Below are 23,593 nucleotides of genomic sequence, written 5' to 3'. Positions count from 1 at the left end.
TTAATCATGGGAAATTTGAACGGCAGTAAAATTTAATCCTAAAATTAAATTTAATTAGGATTAGTTTGGAACCAATTTAACATATCAGCTAAAGGAGTAGGCTTTAGAATCAGGCAGATCTGGCTGAGTCCAGTGGTTAAGATTTACATTGTAAATACCCATATAAAATAAGAGATATTCACAAATATAATGGTTGATTATAACCACAGAGCTGATAATCCAAGCTAACACTAGCCAACGGGAAGTGTACAAAGGAGGAAATTTGGACAAAGTATTTGTATTAAAAGAAAAATGTCCTAGTACATAAAAAGAAAAAACTTGATGTTTAGAATATGAAGTTATTGTAAACATCTCTCATAGAGATTTTAAAATTTTATAGGTCAGTTTGATAGACAAACTTTATTTTGGAGGAAAATCTGAACACAGCAAGTCAAAGAGATGTTACTGTATTACCTGTCTTATTGTGTCACCTTCCTGATTACTAACTGTAATCATTTTATCTTCACCACCTAAAGCAAGCATGTTTTCTGCATTCCAGCATCCACATGTGATTCTCTTAGTATGTTTTCCTGCAAAAGAGATGATTTTTGTACATATTGATTTCTCAAAAAAAATTTTTTTACAAAATCTGTGATGGTAATTTCAAAGTTAGATAATATACTATGGAAGTTAAACAAACAAGGAATTTAAAATCTCAAAGCAGTTTAGTGTCTAAGCAGCCTTATTTAAAACAGTTTATAACAAGTTTTAAATCAAGATAATTGTATATAAGGGCAATCCTATTTTCCAGCTTTTTATGTGAATATGAGCATAGGTCCTAACATAAAAAGATATCCCACCCCTCGACAAGTTTGTTTGTTTAACCATATAACAAGACCTATCACAGTAATGTCTTAAAAGAAGTAAATCTCAAAGCACTGAAGTTATCTTTATTATATTCAGCTTTATGATGTGGGAGACCCTTGGCATAAGCCAAATCAACATCACAATTTTGATTATTTGTATATAACTAAAAGACATACAGTAATTCGTAACAATATTGAGGTACAAATTTGAATGCACTTTAGTGAGAGTTATGTTAAGAACTGAGTCATTTAGCTAGTGAAGGATATTAGAGAGCCACTAAGTAACAGAATGCTTTTTAATTAAGCAATCTAGTCAGTGCAAAAACTACATTTTGGGGTGGAAATTACATGACTTGACACCAGGTATTCGTTAAAGGTCCTAGAATAGATAAATACTCAAGAGCCTCAAGGTTAAGTATACAGTTTCTGGAGGCAGGCTGCCTATTTTGAGTAAGCGGCTCCACTACTTATAACAAATCCTTGGGTAAGTTAATGTTTCTATTCCTTAGTTACACTGTCCAAAAACTGGGGATAATAGTAGAAGCTATCTCACAGGGTTGGGGATCAAATGAGCTAAAGCACTTAGAAGAGTGCCAGCCATACAGGAAATGCTATATAAGTGTTAGCTATTTTAGCTGTTATTGAGACAGAGATCATGCTTATTTTATTCCTTGTACCCCTTATTGAACCTAATACAGTATCTCTGCAGAAAGCAGGCTCTAAATAAATAGTTATTAAGTCAGTAGACCCTGAAGCAAGAGTGTGTCCAGTGTGTTAGAGGCTCAGCTAGGAGAACAGTGTGGCGGGAGGCCAGGAAGTAGAGAAAGGTAACTAAGAGATGAAATCACAGTTTTCAAGGGCCAGGTCACAGAGGGCTTGGCTAGCCATTGTAAGGATTCTGACTTTGATCTTGGGTGACATGAAGAGCCACTGGAGAGTTCTGAGCAGAAGGTTCACTCGGGCTTCTGAGTTGAGAATATTATTATAGCAGGGCAAGAGTTGAAGCAGGGAGACCAGTTAAGAGATTGCAGAGATGCAGAAGATGTCTGAGCTCCACACCATGGTGGTGGTGGTACTGGCAGAGGTGATGAGACCAGTTGATTCTGGACATATTTGGAGGTAGATCTTGTCAGATTTTCTGGCACATTTGGTATAGAGGGTATGAGGAAGATAAGAGTCAGGATAACAGTAAGATTTGGCTTAAACGTCCAAGAAGATGAAAAGATACCAATGATGAGAGGGAACAGCTGCACGGTTTGGTGATATCAAATCTGAAGTATTTACTAGAAATTTCACTGGAGCTCTTGAGTAAGCAATTGCTTGCATGAGTCTAGAGTCTGGAAGAGACAAACATGGGACTACAGAGGTAACATTTCAAACCAGGAGACCAGAACACAAATATGAAGGGAACATTCAGAGAAGAGACTGGAATATAGGAAATTTTGCTGATCATAGATTAAGAGATTTAGGTAGTGCAATGGAACTGGGGTGTCCAAAGTAACAGGTATTAGAAGGGATAAAGGAGTACATTAAGAGAGGTGGAAAGATGCCAAGGACAAACTTCATCCTACACTCAGGACAGAGAGAAGAAAATCTATCCTTTTCTTCCAGTGCTCAGAACTCAGGTTAGTCTTAACATCAGCGATAACAGTTAACATTTTCGTGTGCTAACTTAACAGTGTTCTGGGCAGGTATTGACTCATTTAATTAATATTAACTTACAGGAATATACCACAGTTACTGAAATGTGAACCATGTTATTGGGAACCTGGCAATATTAAGTAAACTGTGGTCAATGAAATTCATGCATATTAGAATCATGCAAAGTGAGGATTGCCTGTATCTAACCCAGTTCTAGGAAAGAAATCAGAGCAAGATGTAACAAGGGAACAGATATTTAGTTACTGTAAAAACCACCTGCTGATTGTGCATTTGTGCAGCTGCTTCTGGAAGTGAAATGCCTTGGTTTTAGAAAAGTAAATTATTTCAGAGGGAAAAAAAGCACACCTACAAATCACAACAAACTCTGAAAGAGGCAGTGAAAGGGCCTAAAGTGTACAACTAACCTGAATATTTTCAGGTCTATTTTACACAGTTAATAAATTAGACTGAATTAGAATCAATATTCATATTAAATACAAAGATCACATATAAAATCATGTACATATGAACAAATAATGACACAAAATAATCATGTTTTGACATGATTATTTTCTTATTACCTCAAGTGTTAAGCTATCTAAGGACTGTAAGTTAACTGGTAGGACATACCTATAAATGAAGTGGGATACAGAAAATGCCTACTGAAGTCAACAAATTAATTTACATGGTGAAAGCTGATTTTTTAGTTCAATTTTTCAAATGGATCAATGATGTAACTGTACAGCTAGAGTGCTAAAAATACCCATATAAAAGATATACATATATGTGAAAATAATTTGAAATGAATAAGTGTCTTTAACTGAAAAGCACTTTCTCAAGTATTCTGTGGGCACTATTATCTCCAGCATTTAACTCTTCCATTAGCAGATTATACTGGCCACTTATATGTAATTAAGCCTACCCATTTCACCCCTCACCAGCATGATGTTACAACAATTGAAAAAAATCAATACTATTTCCTTCAGGTAGTCAGATGCTAAGTGCTTAGAGGCTGGGGGAATCAAAGAGGCTGAATCAAGAAGGTCAAAGAAGGAATAAATACACATGCCCTCCAGTCATATACCCTGAGGTAAAAATAACTCCTAGTTCACTCCCAGATTAAATTAGTGACTGGAGAGAGTGAGGGGTCAGAATTAGGAATATGGATATACTATGCCCAAGAAGTGGCCAAATGTTTTAGCCCATCTACTAACGTGTTGATAGGCACATGAGCTACTCCATACCAGAGGCATAATCTGGGTGAGAAAGGGACAGATGGAAATCATGCTGTTAATGTACTGGTGTCCAGAGGCACAGGCTCACTCACCTTACCGCAACCTGTTCTATGTAACCTGGGAAGTTCTTAGTAGGTAGTGAAGATGGATCTTCTAGTTAGACAGAGGTATGGCTTGACAAGGGAAGTCAATTTTAAACTACAAAATTTCCCCTGCAATATCAGGGAAACCTGAGTTGATAAAATTTACATTTATGTTAAAGCATCCCAAATATTTAGCAGTGTTTCCAGCTGTAACCTACCAATGACAGGAATCTTTCGAGATGTCTGATGATTATAAATTAGCAAATTTCCTTTAACAGTTCCAACGGCCAGGAAACTTCCAAATTTTGACCAAAGAAGGAAAGACAATTGATCCCTGTAACATTAAGATATAAATTACTAAATAATTTACAACCACAACCTCCTAAGCAGTCCTTTCAAAAAGTGCTTTGTGAATTTCATGAATAACTGTAATACCCACTTAGAAGCTGAAGTATAAAATTACAATTTTAATGATTTAGGGCAAAGAGTAAGTGCTAAAGGTATTTTGAGACACTATAAAATGATCTTAAGTCAGTGAGACCTAAAATACAAATGTATAATGAATAAAAGGCTTCAACTCAGTCATGACGGAATCTCAAATTTCAGGAGATGACTAATGATAAGATAGTTATTAATCTGTCTACTAATTATTGTTGTAACTCTAATTGGTGTAAAAATCTTAATGGATAACATCTTAAGCTTTTAACAAGTCTAAAAATGTGATATAATAAACTGAAAAAATTATTGGGAATTCATGATTTGAAAAAGGATATAGATTTTCCAGCTCTGTCACTATTAAGGGTATCTCAGAAGGAGGTTTGGGCTTCCCTGGTGGCTCAGATGGTAAAGAATCCACCTGCAATGTGAGAGACCCGGGTTGGAAGATCCCTGGGAGGAGGAATGGCAACCCAATCCAGTATCCTTGCCTGGAGTGCCGGGGTCCAGCCCCGGTGGATCCAGGGAATTCCAAGTGGGGACGGCATTGGCGAGGAGAACTTATTTATTTATTAATATAGAAATATAAGATTAGATTAGGAAGAAATAGTGTAGTAGGAAAATTAAGTGGAGAAAGAAGGCTGAATAATTTGGTTTACGTGGGAAGCCAATAAAATTCCAGACAAGGAGTTTGCACCATCTACGTTAGGCCACTGGTGTCCTCTTGCATATTGGGGGGTGCCCCACCTTGGGCTCCCCTTCGCATGGATCTTAAAAGCCGGGACAAGTAAGTAGCCATGGTGAGCCTCCATGCCCCAGATGGGAATTCAGCCAGAAATTAGAGAGGAGACACGGGGGAAACCAGTCCAGCGACCGGCCCCCTCCTCTATTGTTCAGAAGGCCTTTTATACTTTTGATAAAACATGGAGATCAATGGGTAACACAAAGTTATGCAGCGTTAGCAGCCCAGACTCTTATCAAAACCAGGCTTTTCCCTCTGCATACCTAATTGTATACACAAGTCTTAGGTGATTTATATCATCTTCTGGCCAAAAAGGCCAATTAACATTTCACAGCCTTTTTTCTGATAAGGGTTTGTCAACCAGAAGACTTATTTGTGTTGATCTTCCCAAAGTCTGGTGCCACTCTCAGAAAGCACTAAATAAAGTTACATTCTTACATAGCAAGGACACAAGAGGAGTGCAGTGATATATAACAAAGAAAAGTAATTAACTCAAAAGTCTAGTGTTGCTAACATCAAAACTACTATATATCTTTTTCCATATCCCGTTTACATTGATTAACATCCTCCCAGGTGCCTAAAAGATAAAGAATATGGAGGCCTGGTGGCAATCATTGAGTCAACAGTGAAAACCCGTCACCGATATGATTTTTAGCTCTTAGAAAAGGTTCTGTATCTTAAGATGCTTTAAGCTCTGTGCCTCTCACGGTTGGGGGGCTGTAAGCAATTCACAAGCTGTAAGAGGTCCGGGGGAACCTGTTAGGAAAGCTAGAGAGTTATCAGAGGGGGTTTGAGCTGAAACATCCCTTTCAAATGCAGAAGACTAAAGCCCTGATTTGACTTTTTCCAGAGAATATTAGAAGAGTGGAAAAGCAGGCAGATTCTTATTTTTGGAGGGGTGGATGCTCAGGAAATTCCAGGGGGAAAACCTGAGGTCTGATTAGCCTTGCCATCAGAGCTCTGCCGCATGACCTTGTCACGGGTGGAATTCCTCACGCTGGCTCCTGGCACTGGAGAACTGCATGAACAGATAAGCCTGACAGGCTACAGCCCATGGGGTCACAAAGAGTTGGACACAACTGAGCAATTAACACTTTCACTTTCTTGAATGGAAGCACAGACTGTATAAAATCCTTCTGAAAAGTGACGTATGAAAGTGTAAAAGGACAGAGCAAGAAGTGGAGGTTCTCAGATCTAGTAAGGCTTGATGTTGGTCAGACACTATTGCCTGTGGATGCATTTCTTGTGTGTCACTTTGGAGGGTCAAGGGAACCTGCACTAGGGGGCTGTTTTGATCTGCTCTGTTATTCCTTGATAAGTAAGTCGGAAAAGTAAAGTCTAATCTTATGGTAGATGTGTGATCTCTTCCTGCACTTATAGGCCACATGATGCTATGAGGCAGATATTATTACTAGACTCATTTTACATATATGAAGAAACTGAGGCTCAAGCAGAGGTTAAGCAACTTGTTCAAGGTCAAAATTGCAGTTTCAGTTGTAAATACTGACAAGTTTTTCTTTTCCATATGGCAAACAGCTTCTATTTTAGCAGAGATCTATAATTTATTCTGTCTGCCCAGGATTTCTTCTGCTTGTGAACTGCCCCACCCTTACCCCAATCTTCATGGGTAGGATTATCAACCCTATGGCCCTGCCTACCCTATTCAAAGACCTTTTAAAGAACTGAGAGGATACTGGTGATGTAATAGTGGCATGCCCTTTTCTCTGGCATAACTTGCTGTGAAGAATGGTAGAAGCTGATACCTGCCAGTAGCCATTAAAAGAGTCTAAATATATATAGGATGGATAAATGACTTGGACCTATTGTATAGCACAGGGAATAATATTCAATATCATGTGATAAACCACAATGAAAAAGAATATAAAAAAGAAAGTATATATATGTATAACTGAATCACTTTACTGCACAGCAGAAATTAACACAATATTATAAATCAACTATACTTCAACAGAATTAAGAAAGATAGAGAGTCTGACTTAGAAGAAGTCAATACAGAGAAAGAAAGAGCTGTGAGATGTCTAGACTGCATCATTACAACCCCTAGATCCAGTCATGCCTGTAGTCATCCTATTTCCAGATTTTCCCATAAACCTTTTCTCTCTTCTTTGGACTTTTTAGTCTATTCCATTGAAAACAACTTTTTAAGAAGCTCTTTATACTTTAGAATGATACTGTATTCTAATTAATTGGGCAAAATTAATAGGATTATATATAACAATTTTAAAAGAAATGAATTTTTCTCTTTTATAAGAAAATAACTCATCAGGGCATATTTATAATGAATGTAGTAAGACCTTTTTAGCATCAAAGCTGCAGATAGTATTTCTAAGTGAAGATTTAAAACATAAAAAAAGTTATCCTTACCTCAAGCCACTCTCTAACTGACTGGTTTTGTTCGTGTTGGCATCCCATAGATAAATGCAACTGGATTTCTCAGCAATCACTGCTAAAATATCTCCATTCTTGTCCCAATCCATAGCAACACAGTTCCTTTTTTCAAAAAGAGAACAAAACAATCACTACACATTTTTTTTTTAAGTAGGGGAAAGAAATTTAAACACTCAACCATTTGTGATTTTTGTCTATAGCAAGTCTAATCAATTTTTAAAATCATAAACTTTCTAAAGTAAGAAACAGAACTCCACATACACTGCCTGGATAACACTAACACCAATTTTGTTGTTGAGAGGATGGAAACATTTTTAATTCTATTTTAAATATCATTTTCACATACTATATTAAATACAATTATATCTAATAGGTTAATAGATTTTCTTGACACCTGTAAAGAGCTGAGCTCTTGTGGTAAAATACTCTAGAAAGGAATCACGTCTGCAATCAAAAGGAAATTTGTGTGATCAACTTTTGAAAGGTTGTTTCAGATGCACAGAGGGAAAAAGAAGGTACTGATAAGTGAAATATCTAGACAAGCTGTGTATTAAACAGAGCAAGGTTGGTTAGATGTAGGATTGCAAACAGTAAGACAGACTGAATTCTGAAATACATAGTAAGAAAAGTTATTTTCATTTCATATCTTAATATTGAATAGGATAAGAAGAGTAATTTAAGGTAATAAAATAGTTATAAATAGGAAATGCTCTATTTAATAAGTTTCTTACTGTTTAAAATTACTCCAAATGTTTATTATAATTTAAGAACTTCCCTGGAGATTAACCTTTTCTTCCTTCTGATTCTGTTTTTCATTTGGAGACTGTTTTTGGGCACCAGCCCAGTGGTCCCCAACCTTTTTTGGCCTTCTGTGGAAGACAATTTTTCCATGGACTCAGGGTTGGGAGATGGATTCTGGATAATTCCAGTGCATTACATTTACTGTGCACTTTATTCCTATTATTATTACATCAGCTCTAGCTCAGATCTCAGACTTTGAGGGCCCCTGAAGCAACACTCAGCTTTCCATTTGAGACCTGGGAATCACTTCAGTTATTTTATTCTTCAAACTGTTAAAATAGGTTTTGGGATCTTATATTTTCTATAGTATTTTCACAGATTTTGAGAGGTATGGAAGAGGGAGGTTTTCAAATTCTTAATAAAATCATTAAAGACAACATATAATAGCATTTTGTTTATCTGGTGATCTTTTGTCAGTCTAATTGAGCTATGTTGAATACAGCAAAGAGCTCAGAAGCAAAAAAATAAGGACATTGCATAACCAAAAGCGATGTTGCAGAGATTATGCAATAAAGCTCATACAACTTAATCAAAGAAGTTTTTGACTAAGTGCCTTTCACTTTATTTTAAACATAATTATAACTAGCTTGCCCTCTGTTCCCCAGAATATAGAAACCAGAAGCAACAATTAAGAAAGCAATACGAAATGCTAAAATGGTGGCATTAGGTGGGTGTGAGATAAGAAGAGCCACTTAATTTGCAAAGATGGTGGCTGATAAACTACAGAAAGCTGATGTGAATTTCAAAAGCCTGGCAGCTTAAGACCACTTAGGTCTTATGCAAACATCATCATAGTCACTAAGACTATGGGTAAGATAACTAATACAGGTAATGATCACACTGAATTATTAAAAATGCTTATGTTATGCTTACTGTAATCTAGAATGACTTCCTTAAAAAGGATAAAAAAAGTGTGGAAAGTAACTATTTCCCAATTTATATTAGAGAGGAAATACTACATCAGTAAGGGCTTACCTGCAAATATATACACTAAGGCTTGTTTATAATTAAATAAGAATTCTTTCACATAGACTCATTTACAATTCTGCCTTAAAGCTTATCTGCCAATGAATGTATTAAACTCTTAATTCATATGCTACATACCTATTTCATTAACTGCTTATAGTATACAAAACTAAATCTCTTTGGAAATGGAGAAAGCAAAAGAAGAGACACAGGTTAGACATAGGTTATAAAATTCTACTTGATTATAAGTTTTAAGACAGTGCTTTTTTATCTTTTAGGCCACAAAGTTTGAAAAATTTTTTGATCTACCTCTGCACTTACCCAGATAAGTTGATTTCACTTCTTTTTTGACCATGGCGATCAAAGATTTTCACAATATGATCAGCTCTAAAACCAATTAGAACAAAAAGATATGATTTAAATTTTACTTCTTATGTATCTAAAGAGTTTTCTTATACATTCAAGTGATTTCTATATTTTCTCATGATAGTTTCATAATTTGTATGTAAAAAGTTATCACTAGGGAAAAGGTTCTATGAATTGTGATATTAATGGAAATTAATATATTACTTATCTCACCATGCAACCATCATTCAAGAATTGCTACTGAACAGATGGTGTGGTTTGGTGGGCATACAACCATGTGGAGTCAGGATGATTTACTAACAATCAGTGTTTTCTTACCCTGTTACTGCAAGATAGTTTCCTGATGTTTTCTGCCAGGTAAACTGTATTGGTGTGCCAAGCCAAGTCTTTTCTAGTAGTGAGAAAACACGCTAAAAAAGCACAACATAATTTTTATATTTTAAAACATTAACAGTTGGTCAGAAAAGATGTCAAAACATAATAATGAAAACAGTAGGATCCAGGATGGTGAAGGCTTATGCTAGAGTTTACCTCAAAGAAGTCAACAATGTAACAAATAAAATGACCAATTAACCAACCAACCAACCAAATAACCATAATCTGGCTGGTCAAGTACAGACCTCAACATACACAGGAGCATTTACTATAAAACTTTTTGCTTTTGAATGTTTCTAAATGGTAATTTTATAAAAATTTATGATTTAGTGTTTTATAACTATTAAAAAATTAAAAAATTTAAACTTGAATTTGTAAAAGTCACTCAGTCGTGTCCAACTCTTTGCAACTCCACAGACTACAATCCATGGGGATTCTCCAGGCCAGAATACTGGAGCAGGTAGCCTATCCTTTCTCCAGCAGATCTTCCCCACCCAAGGACTGAACCCAGGTCTCTTGCATTGCAGGTGGATTCTTAACCAACTGAGCTATCAGGGAACTTAGCTAATTATTAATAGCATGGATTTGGGGAGATTAAATTTAATAAAGTTGCTATTAAAAAACCTTAACCATGACAGAAATGCAAAATATCTATACCTCCTTAAAATGTATTTTTTCTCCTTTCTCCATTAGATACACTTTATCGTTAAGTGTTTAATTTGGCTATTGGGTGGATAATTTTTCAACTGAAAAATCATTCTTTTCACTTAGACAACAAAGAACTGTGTATACAATATGGAGGGCTTCCCAGGTGGCTCAGTGATAAAGAATCTGCCTGCAATGCAGGAAACCCAGGTTCGATCCCTGGGTCGGGAAGATCCCCTGGAGGAAATGGCAGCCCTCTCAGGTATTCTTGCCTGGAGAAACCCATGGACAGAGGAGCCTGGAGAGGGTTCAAGTCCTTTAAGTTCCAAAGGGTCAAATACCACTGAGCACATCTGATATAGAAGCCACAAACCACATGTGTACTTGGAATTTTATTGAGGACTTGAAATACAGGTAGTCCAAATTTAGATGTTCAAAGACAATACAGCTATATATGACAAACCCACAGCAAACATTATCCTGAAAAATTGAAAGCATTTCCCCTAAAGTCAGGAACAAGACAAGGGTGCCCACTTTCACCACTACTATTCAACATAGTTTTGGCCACAGCAATCAGAGCAGAAAAAGAAATAAAAGGGATACAAATTGGAAAAGAAGTAAAACTCTCACTGTTTGCAGATGACATGATCCTCTATACAGAAAACCCTAAAGACTACACCAGAAAATTACTAGAGCTTATCAATGAATATAGTAAAGTTGCAGGATATAAAATCAACAAACAGAAATCCCTTGCATTCCTATACACTAATAATGAGAAAATAGAAAGAGAAATTAAGGAAACAGTTCCATTCACCACTGCAACGAAAATACTTAGGAATATATCTACCTAAAGAAACAAAAGACTTATATATAGAAAACTATAAAACACTCACCGGGGAAAGAAGTCAAAGAGGACACTAATAGATGGAGAAATATACCGTGTTCATGGATTGGAAGAATCAATATAGTGAAAATGAGTATATTACCCAAAGCAATCTATAGATTCAATGCAATCCCTATCAAGCTACCAATGGTATTTGTCACAGAGCTAGAACAAATAAATTTCACAATGTGTATAGAATACAGAAAACCTCGAATAGCCAAAGCAATCTTGAGAAAGAAGAATGTAACTGGAGGAATCAACCTGCCTGACTTCAGGCTCTACTACAAAGCCACAGTCATCAAGACAGTATGGTACTGGCACAAAGACAGAAATATACATCAATGGAACAAAACAGAAAGCCCAGAGATAAATCCACGCACCTATGGACACCTTATCTTTGACAAAGGAGGCAAGAATATACAATGGAGAAAAGACAATCTCTTTACCAAGTGGTGCTGGGAAAACTGGTCAACCACTTGTAAAAGAATGAAACTAGAACACTTTCTAACACCATACACAAAAATAAACTCAAAATGGATTAAAGATCTAAACGTAAGACCAGAAACTATAAAACTCCTAGAGGAAAACATAGGCAAAACACTCTCCGACATAAATCACAGCAGGATCCTCTATGACCCACCTCCCAGAATATTTGAAATAAAAGCAAAAATAAACAAATGGGACCTAATTAAAATTAAAAGTTTCTGCACAACAAAGGAAACTATAAGCAAGGCGAAAAGACAGCCTTCAGAATGGGAGGAAATAATAGCGAATGAAGCAACTGACAACCAACTAATCTCAAAAATATACAAGCAACTTATGCAGCTCAATTCCAGAAAAATAAACGACCCAATCAAAAAATAGGCCAAAGAACTAAATAGACATTTCTCCAAAGAAGACATACAGATGGCTAACAAACACATGAAAAGATGCTCAACATCACTCATTATCAGAGAAATGCAAATCAAAACCACAATGAGGTACCATTTCACGCCAGTCAGAATGGCTGCGATCCAAAAGTTTACAAGCAATAAATGCTGGAGAGGGTGTGGAGAAAAGAGAACTCTCTTATACTATTGGTGGGAATGCAAACTAGTACAGCCACTATGGAGAACAGTTTTGAGATTCCTTTAAAAACTGAAAATAGAACTGCCATATGACCCAGCAATCCCACTGCTGGGCATACACACTGAGGAAACCAGAATTGAAAGAGACAACATGTACCCCAATGTTCATCGCAGCACTGTTTATAATAGCCAGGACATGGAAGCAACCTAGATGTCCATCAGCAGATGAATGGATAGGAAAGCTGTGGTACATATACACAATGGAGTATTACTCAGCCATTAAAAAGAATACATTTGAGCCTATTATACGGAGTGAAGTAAGCCAGAAAGAAAAACACCAATACAATATACTAACACATATATATGGAATTTAGAAAGATGGTAATGATAACCCTGCATGCGAGACAGCAAAAGAGATACAGATGCACAGAAGTCTTTTGGACTCTGTGAGAGAGGGCGAGGGTGGGATGATTTGGGAGAATGGCACTGAAACATGTATATTATCATATGTGAAATGAATCACCAGTCCAGGTTCTATGCATGATACAGGATGCTCAGGGTTGGTGCACTGGGATGACCCAGAGGGATGGTATGGGAAGGGAGGGGGGAGGGGGGTTCAGGATGGGGAACACGTGTACCCCCGTGGTGGATTCATGTCAATGTATGGCAAAACCAATACAGTACTGTAAAGTAATTAGCTTCCAATTAAAATTAATAAATTTATATTAAAAAAAACAAAGACAATACAGGAAAGAAGGCAAACTATCTTTACTGATAATTTTTCATACTGATTCCATGTTGAAATGATAATGTTTTGGATATACTGGGTAAAACAAAATATATTATGAAAGGTAACCTTACCTGTTTCTTTAAAAACATTTTAATGTGGCTACTAAATATTTTAAAGTACATTGGCTTACATTATATTTATATTAAACAGTGTTGATACAAAACATCTAGGACCATAAGAGTTTGAATGAATGAATTTACATTTTAACATTAGGTTAAATTAAAAATTAAACAATGATGCCTATATTGAGGCAAGTGAAGTTTAGATACAATTGCAGGTGGTGTGACAGTCTCAATGGTAACACAAAACTCTTCCAATGGTCTAAATTGTATACCAATCACCGGCAATTACTACGTTAAAAAGATGATCAAATCCACCTCTATTGAAAACAGAGGTGCCTATAATCACAGGTGCATCCAAGTTGTGTGGAGCAAGAGGACACCCTTTAAAAAAAAAAAAGCGTAAAAGCATTTTACTTTTGCGATTTTATGACCACATTGCCCTGGAACCCCTATATGCAAGTGAGGGTGCCCTAAATTTGAATGTCACTAGCTTCTTGGTAGATCTCCTCTGGTTGTGATTTTACATACTATTTTTCTTCGAAGGAGGTCGACAGGTGCTCTATACACATACAACACCCCATAAAAGGGTGCTAGCTTCACAACCAGAAAACGAACCCTTAGACTTTGCTTTTTTTTTTTTCTTTCGATTTTTTTTTTCAATCTTTATTTTTTAATACAATTGTTTTTTGGCCACCCACATGGCTTGTGGGATCCTAGTTCCCTAATCAGGTAACTAACCTGGGCCCTTGACAGTGAAAGAAAGGAATATCACCAGGGAACTCTAGATTTTGCTTTTCACTTATTAGCTGTAGGGCTTAAAGCAGGTCTATTAAATGGCCTCAAGCACAGAATTCTCAACTGTAAACCAGGAATAACAATATCTCCTTACACCGATGGTTTAGTCCTTAAGTCGTGTAGGACTTTTGCGACCCCATGGACAGAGGAGCCTGGCAGGCTACAGTCCATGGGATTCTTCAGGCAAGAATACTGGAGTGGGCTGCCATTTCCTTCTCCACGGGATCTTCCCAACCCAGGAATCGAATGCAGGTATCCCGCACTGTAGGCATTTTCTTTACCAACTGAGCTACAAGTATTTCGTAAATGGCGAAGAGCTTTAGAAATGTGAGTTAAGATTACAGGTCAACTCCAATTTCCACTATAGCCACGAAAATGTACAAAACAATGAAAAAAATTAAGCTTTCCATTTCTATGCCAGATCAGGGCCTGTGTGTGGTGGGGGGGGGGCGGTGGGGAGGTGGGGGGTTGGGGAGTAGGGGGCACTAGGAGCGGGGCGGGGGTGCTGTTTGGTAAGGCGATGGGTGAATGAGCTGTAGCCAGTGACCCGGGAATGGGGTTCATAAGAAGCCCAATCCTAAAAATGGTGCATGCAAAGGACGACGCTCTAGAGAATGAGACCCGTGCATGCAGATTTCCCCGTGAATAATATACACCGTCAGCAGGTGATCTGTAAATTGCGCCAGTCACAGCCAATACAATTTGAGATTCTTTCGGAGCTTTTCACTCATTTTAAGGAGCTGAACAGCTGCGAGGCTTGCCAGGTGTTTAGCTGCAAGAAATGAGGCAGCTCCTGACACTCGAACGAGCCAACTTCACAAGGATCCTCCAAACGCTTTTTTCCCCAAACTCGTTCTGCCCGCCGTGTGAATTGGGGCGAATTCGGAGTCTCTTCAGATCCAGTCTGCTCATTTCCAGCAGTGGAGGGGTGGCCAAAACGCACCAACTCCGTCCGCGGTCCCAGAAATGAGAGGCCTCCCTCCCCGCCTTCTCTTCAATTTTTCCTTCCTTTGCCCTTATTTCTTCAACTTCGCCTCTGCTCTCCCTGGTCACCCCGCTCCCTTCCCCATTTCTCAAGCACTCGGGAGAAGGAAGGAAGGTCACAAGCCTCTATCCTCAAAGTGACTCTCGGAGAGTTTAAGGGACTGGCCAGTGGTCGCATCTTCCCGCACCCCCGGGTTTGTAAGTTATTTACCTTCATCTCAAAAGATCCAGCAGCCGCGCGATCTAACAAGTGCGCAAGCGCACCCGGTCTTCATCAAGAAAGCCACCGCGTTCCCGTCACCCAGGAGACCGCGCGAGCAATAACCAATCAGCGGGCGCCAGCTGAAGGGCGGTGCCCCCAAACAACCACGGAGGGAGTGGGCGGGAGGCGGGGACTTGAGTCACGTGATGCCAGCGAAGCAAGGCCCTGAGTAGTTGAACGTCGTGAGGCGTTGCTGAGCTTTGGCTTTCTGCTTGGGCCCTGATTGGATGACACCGGAGAGTTCTGTGAGATGTGGAAGCCGCCGGCGTAAATTTAGGCCCTGACTACAAAGAAATCAGTGGTGGCGAGTAGAGACGCTGAGAACTTCAAGGAGCTGAGTGTTGTATAAGAAGAGGCGGGAGTTGATTCGTGGGGCAGTACTCATACACAGTTCACGCAAAGAGCTCACACTGCAGCTGTTCAAAGGATATTCAATTTGGAGGCTGATTTTGGCTGGGAATATGTTTGTGTCTTCAGATATTTAAATTTGGCTGCAAGACCCACACATTTAAACGGAGATGTCTTAAATAGGTGATTGGGTGAAAGAGAAAAAGGTTAGAGAAGTAGAAATTCGGAAATTGTTTTTGTATTGATAATAATTAAAACAGAGTGAATGGGACTTCTTAGATTTAGGGAATGTTAAGAGGGAGAAACTTAATTTTAGGGGCTGAGAATTAAACTGACAGAAGGCCAATTAACAGGAGAAAAGCTTACGAATTTGTATGTATTATGTTTAGCCGATATGGGAGAATTAAATTAGTTAAAAAGAGAAAAGAAACATGAAGTCTCACATCAATGTATTAATTAGGGTGCTATATTTCTCTCTAGTTTTTGTCCCTGTGTATACGAGTTTTACTTTGTGTTTATGATATATGTGTATTTGACACAGTTATTTAGGTCAAATAATAAAGCACATTTTTTAGAGTGGTTAGTACTGTTAGGTAGCAAGTTAGGCATGTGCAACAAGGAGTGGCCTAGCCAAAAAGGATGCAAGCTGATCTCTAAAACCCCTCCCAGACACACTCAGGAAAATTCACAGATGCTATAGAAATAACCACAGAGACTTTTCTAACTCCTGCACATGTGCCCTAGGCACACAGTGGGTACAACCTAACCACAGGGGCTTCCTCAAGTAACCTTAGGCAACTAGGAGCCAATTAAGGGTTCATAAATATTACACGCACACACATATATATCTGATTATAACAGACTGAATTATGGGAAGACATGCACAACAGAGCCTGCTGTTACATAACTTGCAGGTGCCAATTGACCTTGAGTGTATGCCTGTTTGCATTCCCTTTCTTGACTGGTGGTGGGTACAAGGCCTACTTTGTACAGGGCACAACCAAAAGGAAGAGACAGGAAGTATAAAAAGGGAGAGGCCAAGAGGGATCATTATGACCATGGCCTACTCCCATGTCTTGGGAGTGTCTGTCGAATAAAAAGATCTGCCTGCTTGTACTGTAACTTTTCTGTCTTTTTAAACAAGGAAGAGAAATAAACTGACCTGATAGTACTGAGTAATAGAGCATACAATCCTAATAAAAGAGGTTTTAATTTTCCCCTACTAAGTAGAAAGCATCATTAGGAACAAGGCTAGTGGAGGTGACGGAATTCCAGTTGAGCTGTTTCAAATCCTGAAAGATGACGCTGTGAAAGTGCTGCACTCAATATGCCAGCAAATTTGGAAAACTCAGCAGTGGCCACAGGACTGGAAAAGGTCAGTTTTCATTCCAATTCCAAAGAAAGGCAATGCCAAAGAATGCTCAAACTACCGCACAATTGTACTCATCTCACATGCTAGTGAAGTAATGCTCAAAATTCTCCAAGCCAGGCTTCAGCAATACGTGAACGGTGAACTCCCTGATGTTGAAGCTGGTTTTAGAAAAGGCAGAGGAACCAGAGATCAAATTGCCAACATCCGCTGGATCATGGAAAAAGCAAGAGAGTTCCAGAAAAACATCTATTTCTGCTTTATTGACTATGCCACACAGACTGGTTCCAAATAGGAAAAGGAGTATGTCAAGGCTGTATATTGTCACACTGCTTATTTACCTTATATGCAGAGTACATCATGAGAAATGCTGGACTGGAAGAAACACAAGCTGGAATCAAGATTGCCACGAGAAATATCAATAACCTCAGATATGCAGATGACACTACCCTTGTGGCAGAAAATGAAGAGGAGCTAAAAAGCATCTTGATGAAAGTGAAAGAGGAGAGTGAAAAAGTTGGCTTAAAGCTCAACATTCAGAAAACGAAGATCATGGCATCCGGTCCCATCACTTCATGGGAAATAGATGGGGAAACAGTAGAAACAGTGTCAGACTTTATTTTGGGGGCTCCAAAATCACTGCAGATGGTGACTGCAGCCATGAAATTAAAAGATGCTTACTCCTTGGAAGAAAAGTTATGACCAACCTAGATAGTATATTCAAAAGCAGAGACATTACTTTGCTGACTAAGGTCCATCTAGTCAAGGCTATGGTTTTTCCTGTGGTCATGTATGGATGTGAGAGTTGGACTGTGAAGAAGGCTGAGCGCTGAAGAATTGATGCGTTTGAACTGTGGTGTTGGAGAAGCCTCTTGAGAGTCCCTTGGACTGCAAGGAGATCAACCCTGGGATTTCTTTGGAAGAAATGATGCTAAAGCTGAAGCTCCAGTACTTTGGCTACCTCATGCGAAGAGCTGACTCATTGGAAAAGACTCTGATGCTGGGAGGGATTGGGGGCAGGAGGAGAAGGGGACGACAGAGGATGAGATGGCTGGATGGCATCACGGACTCAATGGACGTGAGTCTGAGTGAACTCTGGGAGATGGTGATGGACAGGGAGGCCTGGTGTGCTGCGATTTATGGGGTCGCAAAGAGTCGGACACGACTGATCGACTGAACTGAACTGAAGTAAATCAATTTTTTCAGCTCCTTTCTACAACTTTTGAGGCTGAATCATTTAGATCATTGGTTCTATAACTTTACTGTGTATTTGAGAGGTTTAGCGGGTGTTTGAACTACCTTGGGAGCCTGCTGAAACATAGATTGCTTGGCCCCACCACCAGTCTTTGATTAGTTGTCCTTGGGTGTTTTGGAGGATTTCCAAGTCTAACACATTCCCAGGTGATGCTGATGATGCCCCTCTGGATTACACTGAGACCACTGTTCTCTAAATTTGTTTCCTAAATCCTCTGTATTCTTTTTCATGGTGTTACAAAGCAACAATTTTTTCCCAAGTATATGCCTTCTGAAAAGTCAATTGTCAATTTATTTTTAAGCTGCAAGGAACATTTGGTATTATTATTTTACACAAAGCAGGGGGCCTAATTAATGCCTAGTTTCTTGTTTTTTATTATTCTGTTTTTCTCCTTAGGGTAACAGAATAGGCAGAATTTCAATATGTGAATGAAAGGATATTTAGAGGTAATGAGGCACAGGGGAAGATATAAACAATGTGAACCAAACAACAACCTCTTAGTAACTTAGGTTATGTACTTAACTTTCTCAGCTCTCCTTTAAAAAAATGGAGTTATATATTTGACATAGAGTGTCATGTAGATTTAAGGTGTACAACATGTTAATTTGATACATTTTTATATTGTAATATGATCGCCATTGCAGTGACAATTATCAACTTCACTTTTCTTCTTCTTTTTTGGCTATGCTGTTCAGCTTGCAGGATCTTAGTTCCATGACCAGAGACTGAACCCTGGCCATGGCAGGGAGAGCTCTGAATCCTAACCACTGGACCAGCAGGAAACTTGCCCTCAGATTCACCTATCTATAATGAAACTTGAAAACTGGTAAAAATATATTTGGTTGTGGTATTCTTCTGGAAGTATTTGTATGCATTGGAAATATGTGTATCCTTACCTGAATACAAAATTATGTAAAATAATACTTGGGAAAAGATGGAACAGCTGTATACAGTCAGTAAAAATAAGACCAGGAGCTGACTGTGGCTCAGATTATGAACTCCTTATTGCCAAATTCAAACTTAAATTGAACAAAGTAGGGAAAACCACTACACCATTCAGGTATGACTTAAATCAAATCCCTTTAGATGATACAGTGGAAGTGACAAACAGATACAAGGGATTAGATCTGATAGAGTGCCTGAAGAACTATGTATGGAGGTTCATAACTCTGTACAGGAGGCAGTGATCAAGACCATCCCCAAAGGAAAAAAAAATGTAAAAAGGCAAAATTATTGTCTGAGGAGGCCTTACAAATAGCTAAGAAAAGATGAGAAGCAAAAAGCAAAAGAGAAAAGGAAAGATATACCCATTTGAATGCAGAATTCCAAAGAATAGCATGGAGAGAGAAGAAAGCCTTCCTCAGTGATCAGTGCAAAGAAATACAGGAAAACAATAGAATGGGAAAGACTAGAGATCTCTTCAAGAAAATCAGAGATACCAAGGGAACATTTCATGCAAAGGTGGGCACGATAAAGGATAGAAATGGTATGGACCTAACAGAAGCAGAAGATATTAAGAAGTGGCAAGACCACACAGAACTATTAAAAAAAAAAAAAAAGATCTTTGTGACTCAGATAATCTCGATGGTGTAATCACTCACCTAGAGCCAGACATCCTGGAATGTGAAGTCCAGTGGGCCTTAGGAAGCATCACTATGAACAAAGCTAGTGAAGGTGATGGAATCCCAGTTGAGCTATTTCAAGCCCTCAAAGATGATGCTGTCAGAGTGCTACACTCAATATGCCAGCAAATTTGGAAAACTCAGCAGTGGCCACAGGACTGGAAAAGGTCAGTTTTCATTCCAATCCCAAAGAAAGGCAATGCCAAAGAATGTTCAAACTACGGCACAATTGTACTCATCTCACACGCTAGCAAAGTAATGCTCAAAATTCTCCAAGCCAGGCTTCAACAGTACATGAATTTTGAACTTCCAGATGTTCAAGCTGAATTTAGAAAAGGGAAAGGAACCAGAGGTCAAGTTGCCAACATCTGTTGGATCATAGAAGAAGCAAGAGAGTTCCAGAAAAACATCTTCTGCTTTACTGACTATGCTGAAGCCTTTGACTATGTGGATCACAACAAACTGTGGAAAATTCTGAAAGAGATGGGAATACCAGACCACCTGACCTGCCTCCTGAGAAACCTGTATGCAGGTCAGGAAGCAACAGTTAGAACTGGACATGGAATGACAGACTGGTTCCAAATAGGAAAAGGAGAACATCAAGGCTGTATATTGTCACCCTGCTTATTTAGCTTATATGCAGAGTACATCATGCGAGATGCCAGGCTGGATGAAGCACAAGCTGGAATGAAGATTGCTGGGAGAAATATCAATAACATCAGATATGCAGATGACACCACCCTTATGGCAGAAAGCAAAGAGGAACTAAAGAGCCTCTTGATGAAAATGAAAGAGAAGAGTGAAGAAGTTGGCTTAAAACTCAACATTCAAAAAATGAAGATCATGGCATCCAATCCCATCACTTCATGGTAAATAGATGGCGAAATGATGGAAGCAGTGACAGACTTTATTTTCTTGGGCTCCAAAATCACTGCAGATGGTGACTGCAGCCATGAAATTAAAAGATGCTTGCTTCTTGGAAGAAAAACTATGACCAACCTAGACAGCATATTAAAAAGCAGAGACATTTCTTGGCCAATAAAGGTCCATCTAGTCAAAGCTATGGTTTTTCCACTAGTCATGTATGGATGTGAGTTGGACTATAAAGAAAGCTGAGTGATGAAGAATTGATGCTTTTGAACTGTGGTGTTGGAGAAGACTCTTGAAAGCCCCTTGGACTGCAAGGAGATCAAACCAGTCAAGCCTAAAGGAAACCAGTCCTGAATATTCATTGGAAGGACTGACGCTGAGCTGAAACTCCAATACTTTGGCCTCCTGATGTGAAGAACTGACTCACTGGAAAAGACCTTGAGGCTGGGAAAGATTGAGGGCAGGAGGAGAAGGGGACGACAGAGGATGAGATGGTTGGATGGCACCACCGACTGCATGGACATGAGTTTGAGCAAGTTCCGGGAGTTGGCGATGGACTCCCATCACTAGGGAAGCCTGGGACCCCAGCCCTCCTCAGTCCCAGTGGCAGCACAAGGCAGCTCCAGGACATCCTGCTTGGGAGACAGCGGCAGCCCCAGGCCCAGGGTGCCCTACATGCCATGACACTGTCTCAAGGATCAAGAAGCAAAAGAAGAAAACCTGGAATGGGGCATCTGTTGCCAATGGAAGTGGGAAGACCCCAGAAAAGCAGGCCCCCAAGGAAGCCCCCCTAAGCGCAGAAGTGCAGGCTGAGCAGCTGGCTCGGGAACTGGCCTGGTGCGTGGAAAAAGCTGGAGCTGGGACTGAAGATGCAGAGACCCATCCCTAAGCAGAAAGAACAAGCTCTTGGGGCAATCCGAACCCTGAGCAGCCAGAGAACCCCCTGCCCCAGAAGAGGCAGCTGATGTGCTCTTCGGGGACTACAGGGCTCAGATAGAAGCCGAGTGGTGCGAGGCCCTGCAGGCTCTCAGGACTGCTGCGTACTCAGCTCAGGTGCAGCCTGTAGGCGAGGCTGCCAGAAAGAAGAGCAGAAGGGTCTGCAGACCTTATCCAGAAGGAAGGTCCAAGTGCACCTCGGATACTCATGATGAAGAGTTTAGGTTTAATTTCTTTTAGCTTCTTCCCACCTCTGCAGTGGTGCAGGGTTTCTCTGGAGTGCGGCACTTTTCCAGGAATGCTATGGGGCAGATGGGAAACCTGTATGTTTGATGCTGACAAGCCCAGGACCCCATTTGTAGGTTTTCAGCTTGAGAACCCCATCAACAGTATGAAAAGGCAAAATGATAGGATACTGAAAGAGGAACTCCCCAGGTCAGTAGGTGCCCAATATGCTACTGGAGGTTAGTGGAGAAATAACTCCAGAAAGAATGAAGGGATGGAGCCAAAGCAAAAACAATACCCAGCTGTGGATGTAACTGGTGATAGAAGCAAGGTCCAATGCTGTAAAGAGCAATATTGCATAGGAACCTGGAATGTCCGGTCCATAAATCAAGGTAAATTGGAAGTGGTCAAACAGGAGACGGCAAGAGTGAACGTCGTCATTCTAGGAATCAGCGAACTAAAATGGACTGGAATGGGTGAATTTAACTCAGATGACCATTATATCTACTACTGCGGGCAGGAATCCCTCAGAAGAAATGGAGTAGCCATCATGGTCAACAAAAGAGTCCGAAATGCAGTACTTGGATGCAGTCTCAAAAACGACAGAATGATCTCTGTTCATCTCCAAGGCAAACCATTCAATATCACAGTTATCCAAGTCTATGCCCCAACCAGTAACGCTGAAGAAGCTGAAGTTGAACGGTTCTATGAATACCTACAAGACCTTTTAGAACTAACACTCAAAAAAGATGTCCTTTTCATTCTAGGGGACTGGAATGCAAAAGTAGGAAGTCAAGAAACACTTGGAGTAACAGGCAAATTTGGCCTTGGAATGCGGAAAGAAGCAGGGTAAAGACTAATAGAGTTTTGCCAAGAAAATGCACTGGTCATAGCAAACACCCTCTTCCAACAACACAAGAGAAGACTCTACACATGGACATCACCAGATGGTCAACACCGAAATCAGACTGATTATATTCTCTGCAGCAAAGATGGAGAAACTCTATACAGTCAACAAAAACAAGACCAGGAGCTGACTGTGGCTCAGATCATGAACTCCTTATTACCAAATTCAGACTGAAATTGAAGAAAGTAGGGAAAACCGCTAGACCATTCAGGTAGGACCTAAGTCAAATCCCTTATGATTATACAGTGGAAGTGAGAAATAGATTTAAAGGCCTAGATCTGATAGATAGAGTGCCTGATGAACTATGGAATGAGGTTCATGACATTGTACAGGAGACAGGGATCAAGACCATCCCCATGGAAAAGAAATGCAAAAAAGCAAAATGGCTGTCTGGGGAGGCCTTACAAATAGCTGTGAAAAGAAGAGAAGCGAAAAGCCAAGGAGAAAAGGAAAGATATAAGCATCTGAATGCAGAGTTCCAAAGAATAGCAAGGAGAGATAAGAAAGCCTTCTTCAGTGATCAATACAAAGAAATAGAGGAAAACAACAGAATAGAAAAGACTAGAGATCTCTTCAAGAAAATTAGAGATACCAAGGGAACATTTCATGCAAAGATGGGCTCGATAAAGGGCAGAAATGGTATGGACCTAACAGAAGCAGAAGATATTAAGAAGA

General features: G+C 39.4%; 1 protein-coding gene and 1 pseudogene across 6 annotated transcripts in view; one reads left to right on the top strand and one right to left on the bottom strand.

Annotated features, from left to right (window-relative positions):
* WDR19 (WD repeat domain 19) overlaps window positions 1–15,450 on the bottom strand; it is a 124,934-nt gene extending 109,484 nt beyond the window's left edge. For all 6 annotated transcript variants that reach the window (XM_069593861.1, XM_069593859.1, XM_069593860.1 and 3 more), the window contains exons 1-6: window positions 15,336–15,450; window positions 9,842–9,933; window positions 9,479–9,544; window positions 7,367–7,492; window positions 4,023–4,138; window positions 454–569 (exon numbers count right to left, since the gene is read on the bottom strand). In XM_069593861.1, the coding sequence (XP_069449962.1) occupies window positions 454–569; window positions 4,023–4,138; window positions 7,367–7,492; window positions 9,479–9,544; window positions 9,842–9,933; window positions 15,336–15,341 (522 nt within the window). In that variant the 5' untranslated portion in view covers window positions 15,342–15,450. The remainder of the gene's footprint in view (window positions 1–453; window positions 570–4,022; window positions 4,139–7,366; window positions 7,493–9,478; window positions 9,545–9,841; window positions 9,934–15,335) is intronic.
* Window positions 15,451–19,942: 4,492 nt separating this feature from the next.
* On the top strand, window positions 19,943–22,026 carry LOC138442969 (UPF0488 protein C8orf33 homolog pseudogene; annotated as a pseudogene).
* Window positions 22,027–23,593: the final 1,567 nt, after the last annotated feature.

This window comes from Ovis canadensis, chromosome 6, assembly GCF_042477335.2.
Source record: "Ovis canadensis isolate MfBH-ARS-UI-01 breed Bighorn chromosome 6, ARS-UI_OviCan_v2, whole genome shotgun sequence".
NCBI lineage: Eukaryota > Metazoa > Chordata > Mammalia > Artiodactyla > Bovidae > Ovis > Ovis canadensis.
The sequence above is the reverse complement of the archived record's forward strand: the minus strand, read 5'-3'. Positions and strand labels throughout refer to the sequence as shown.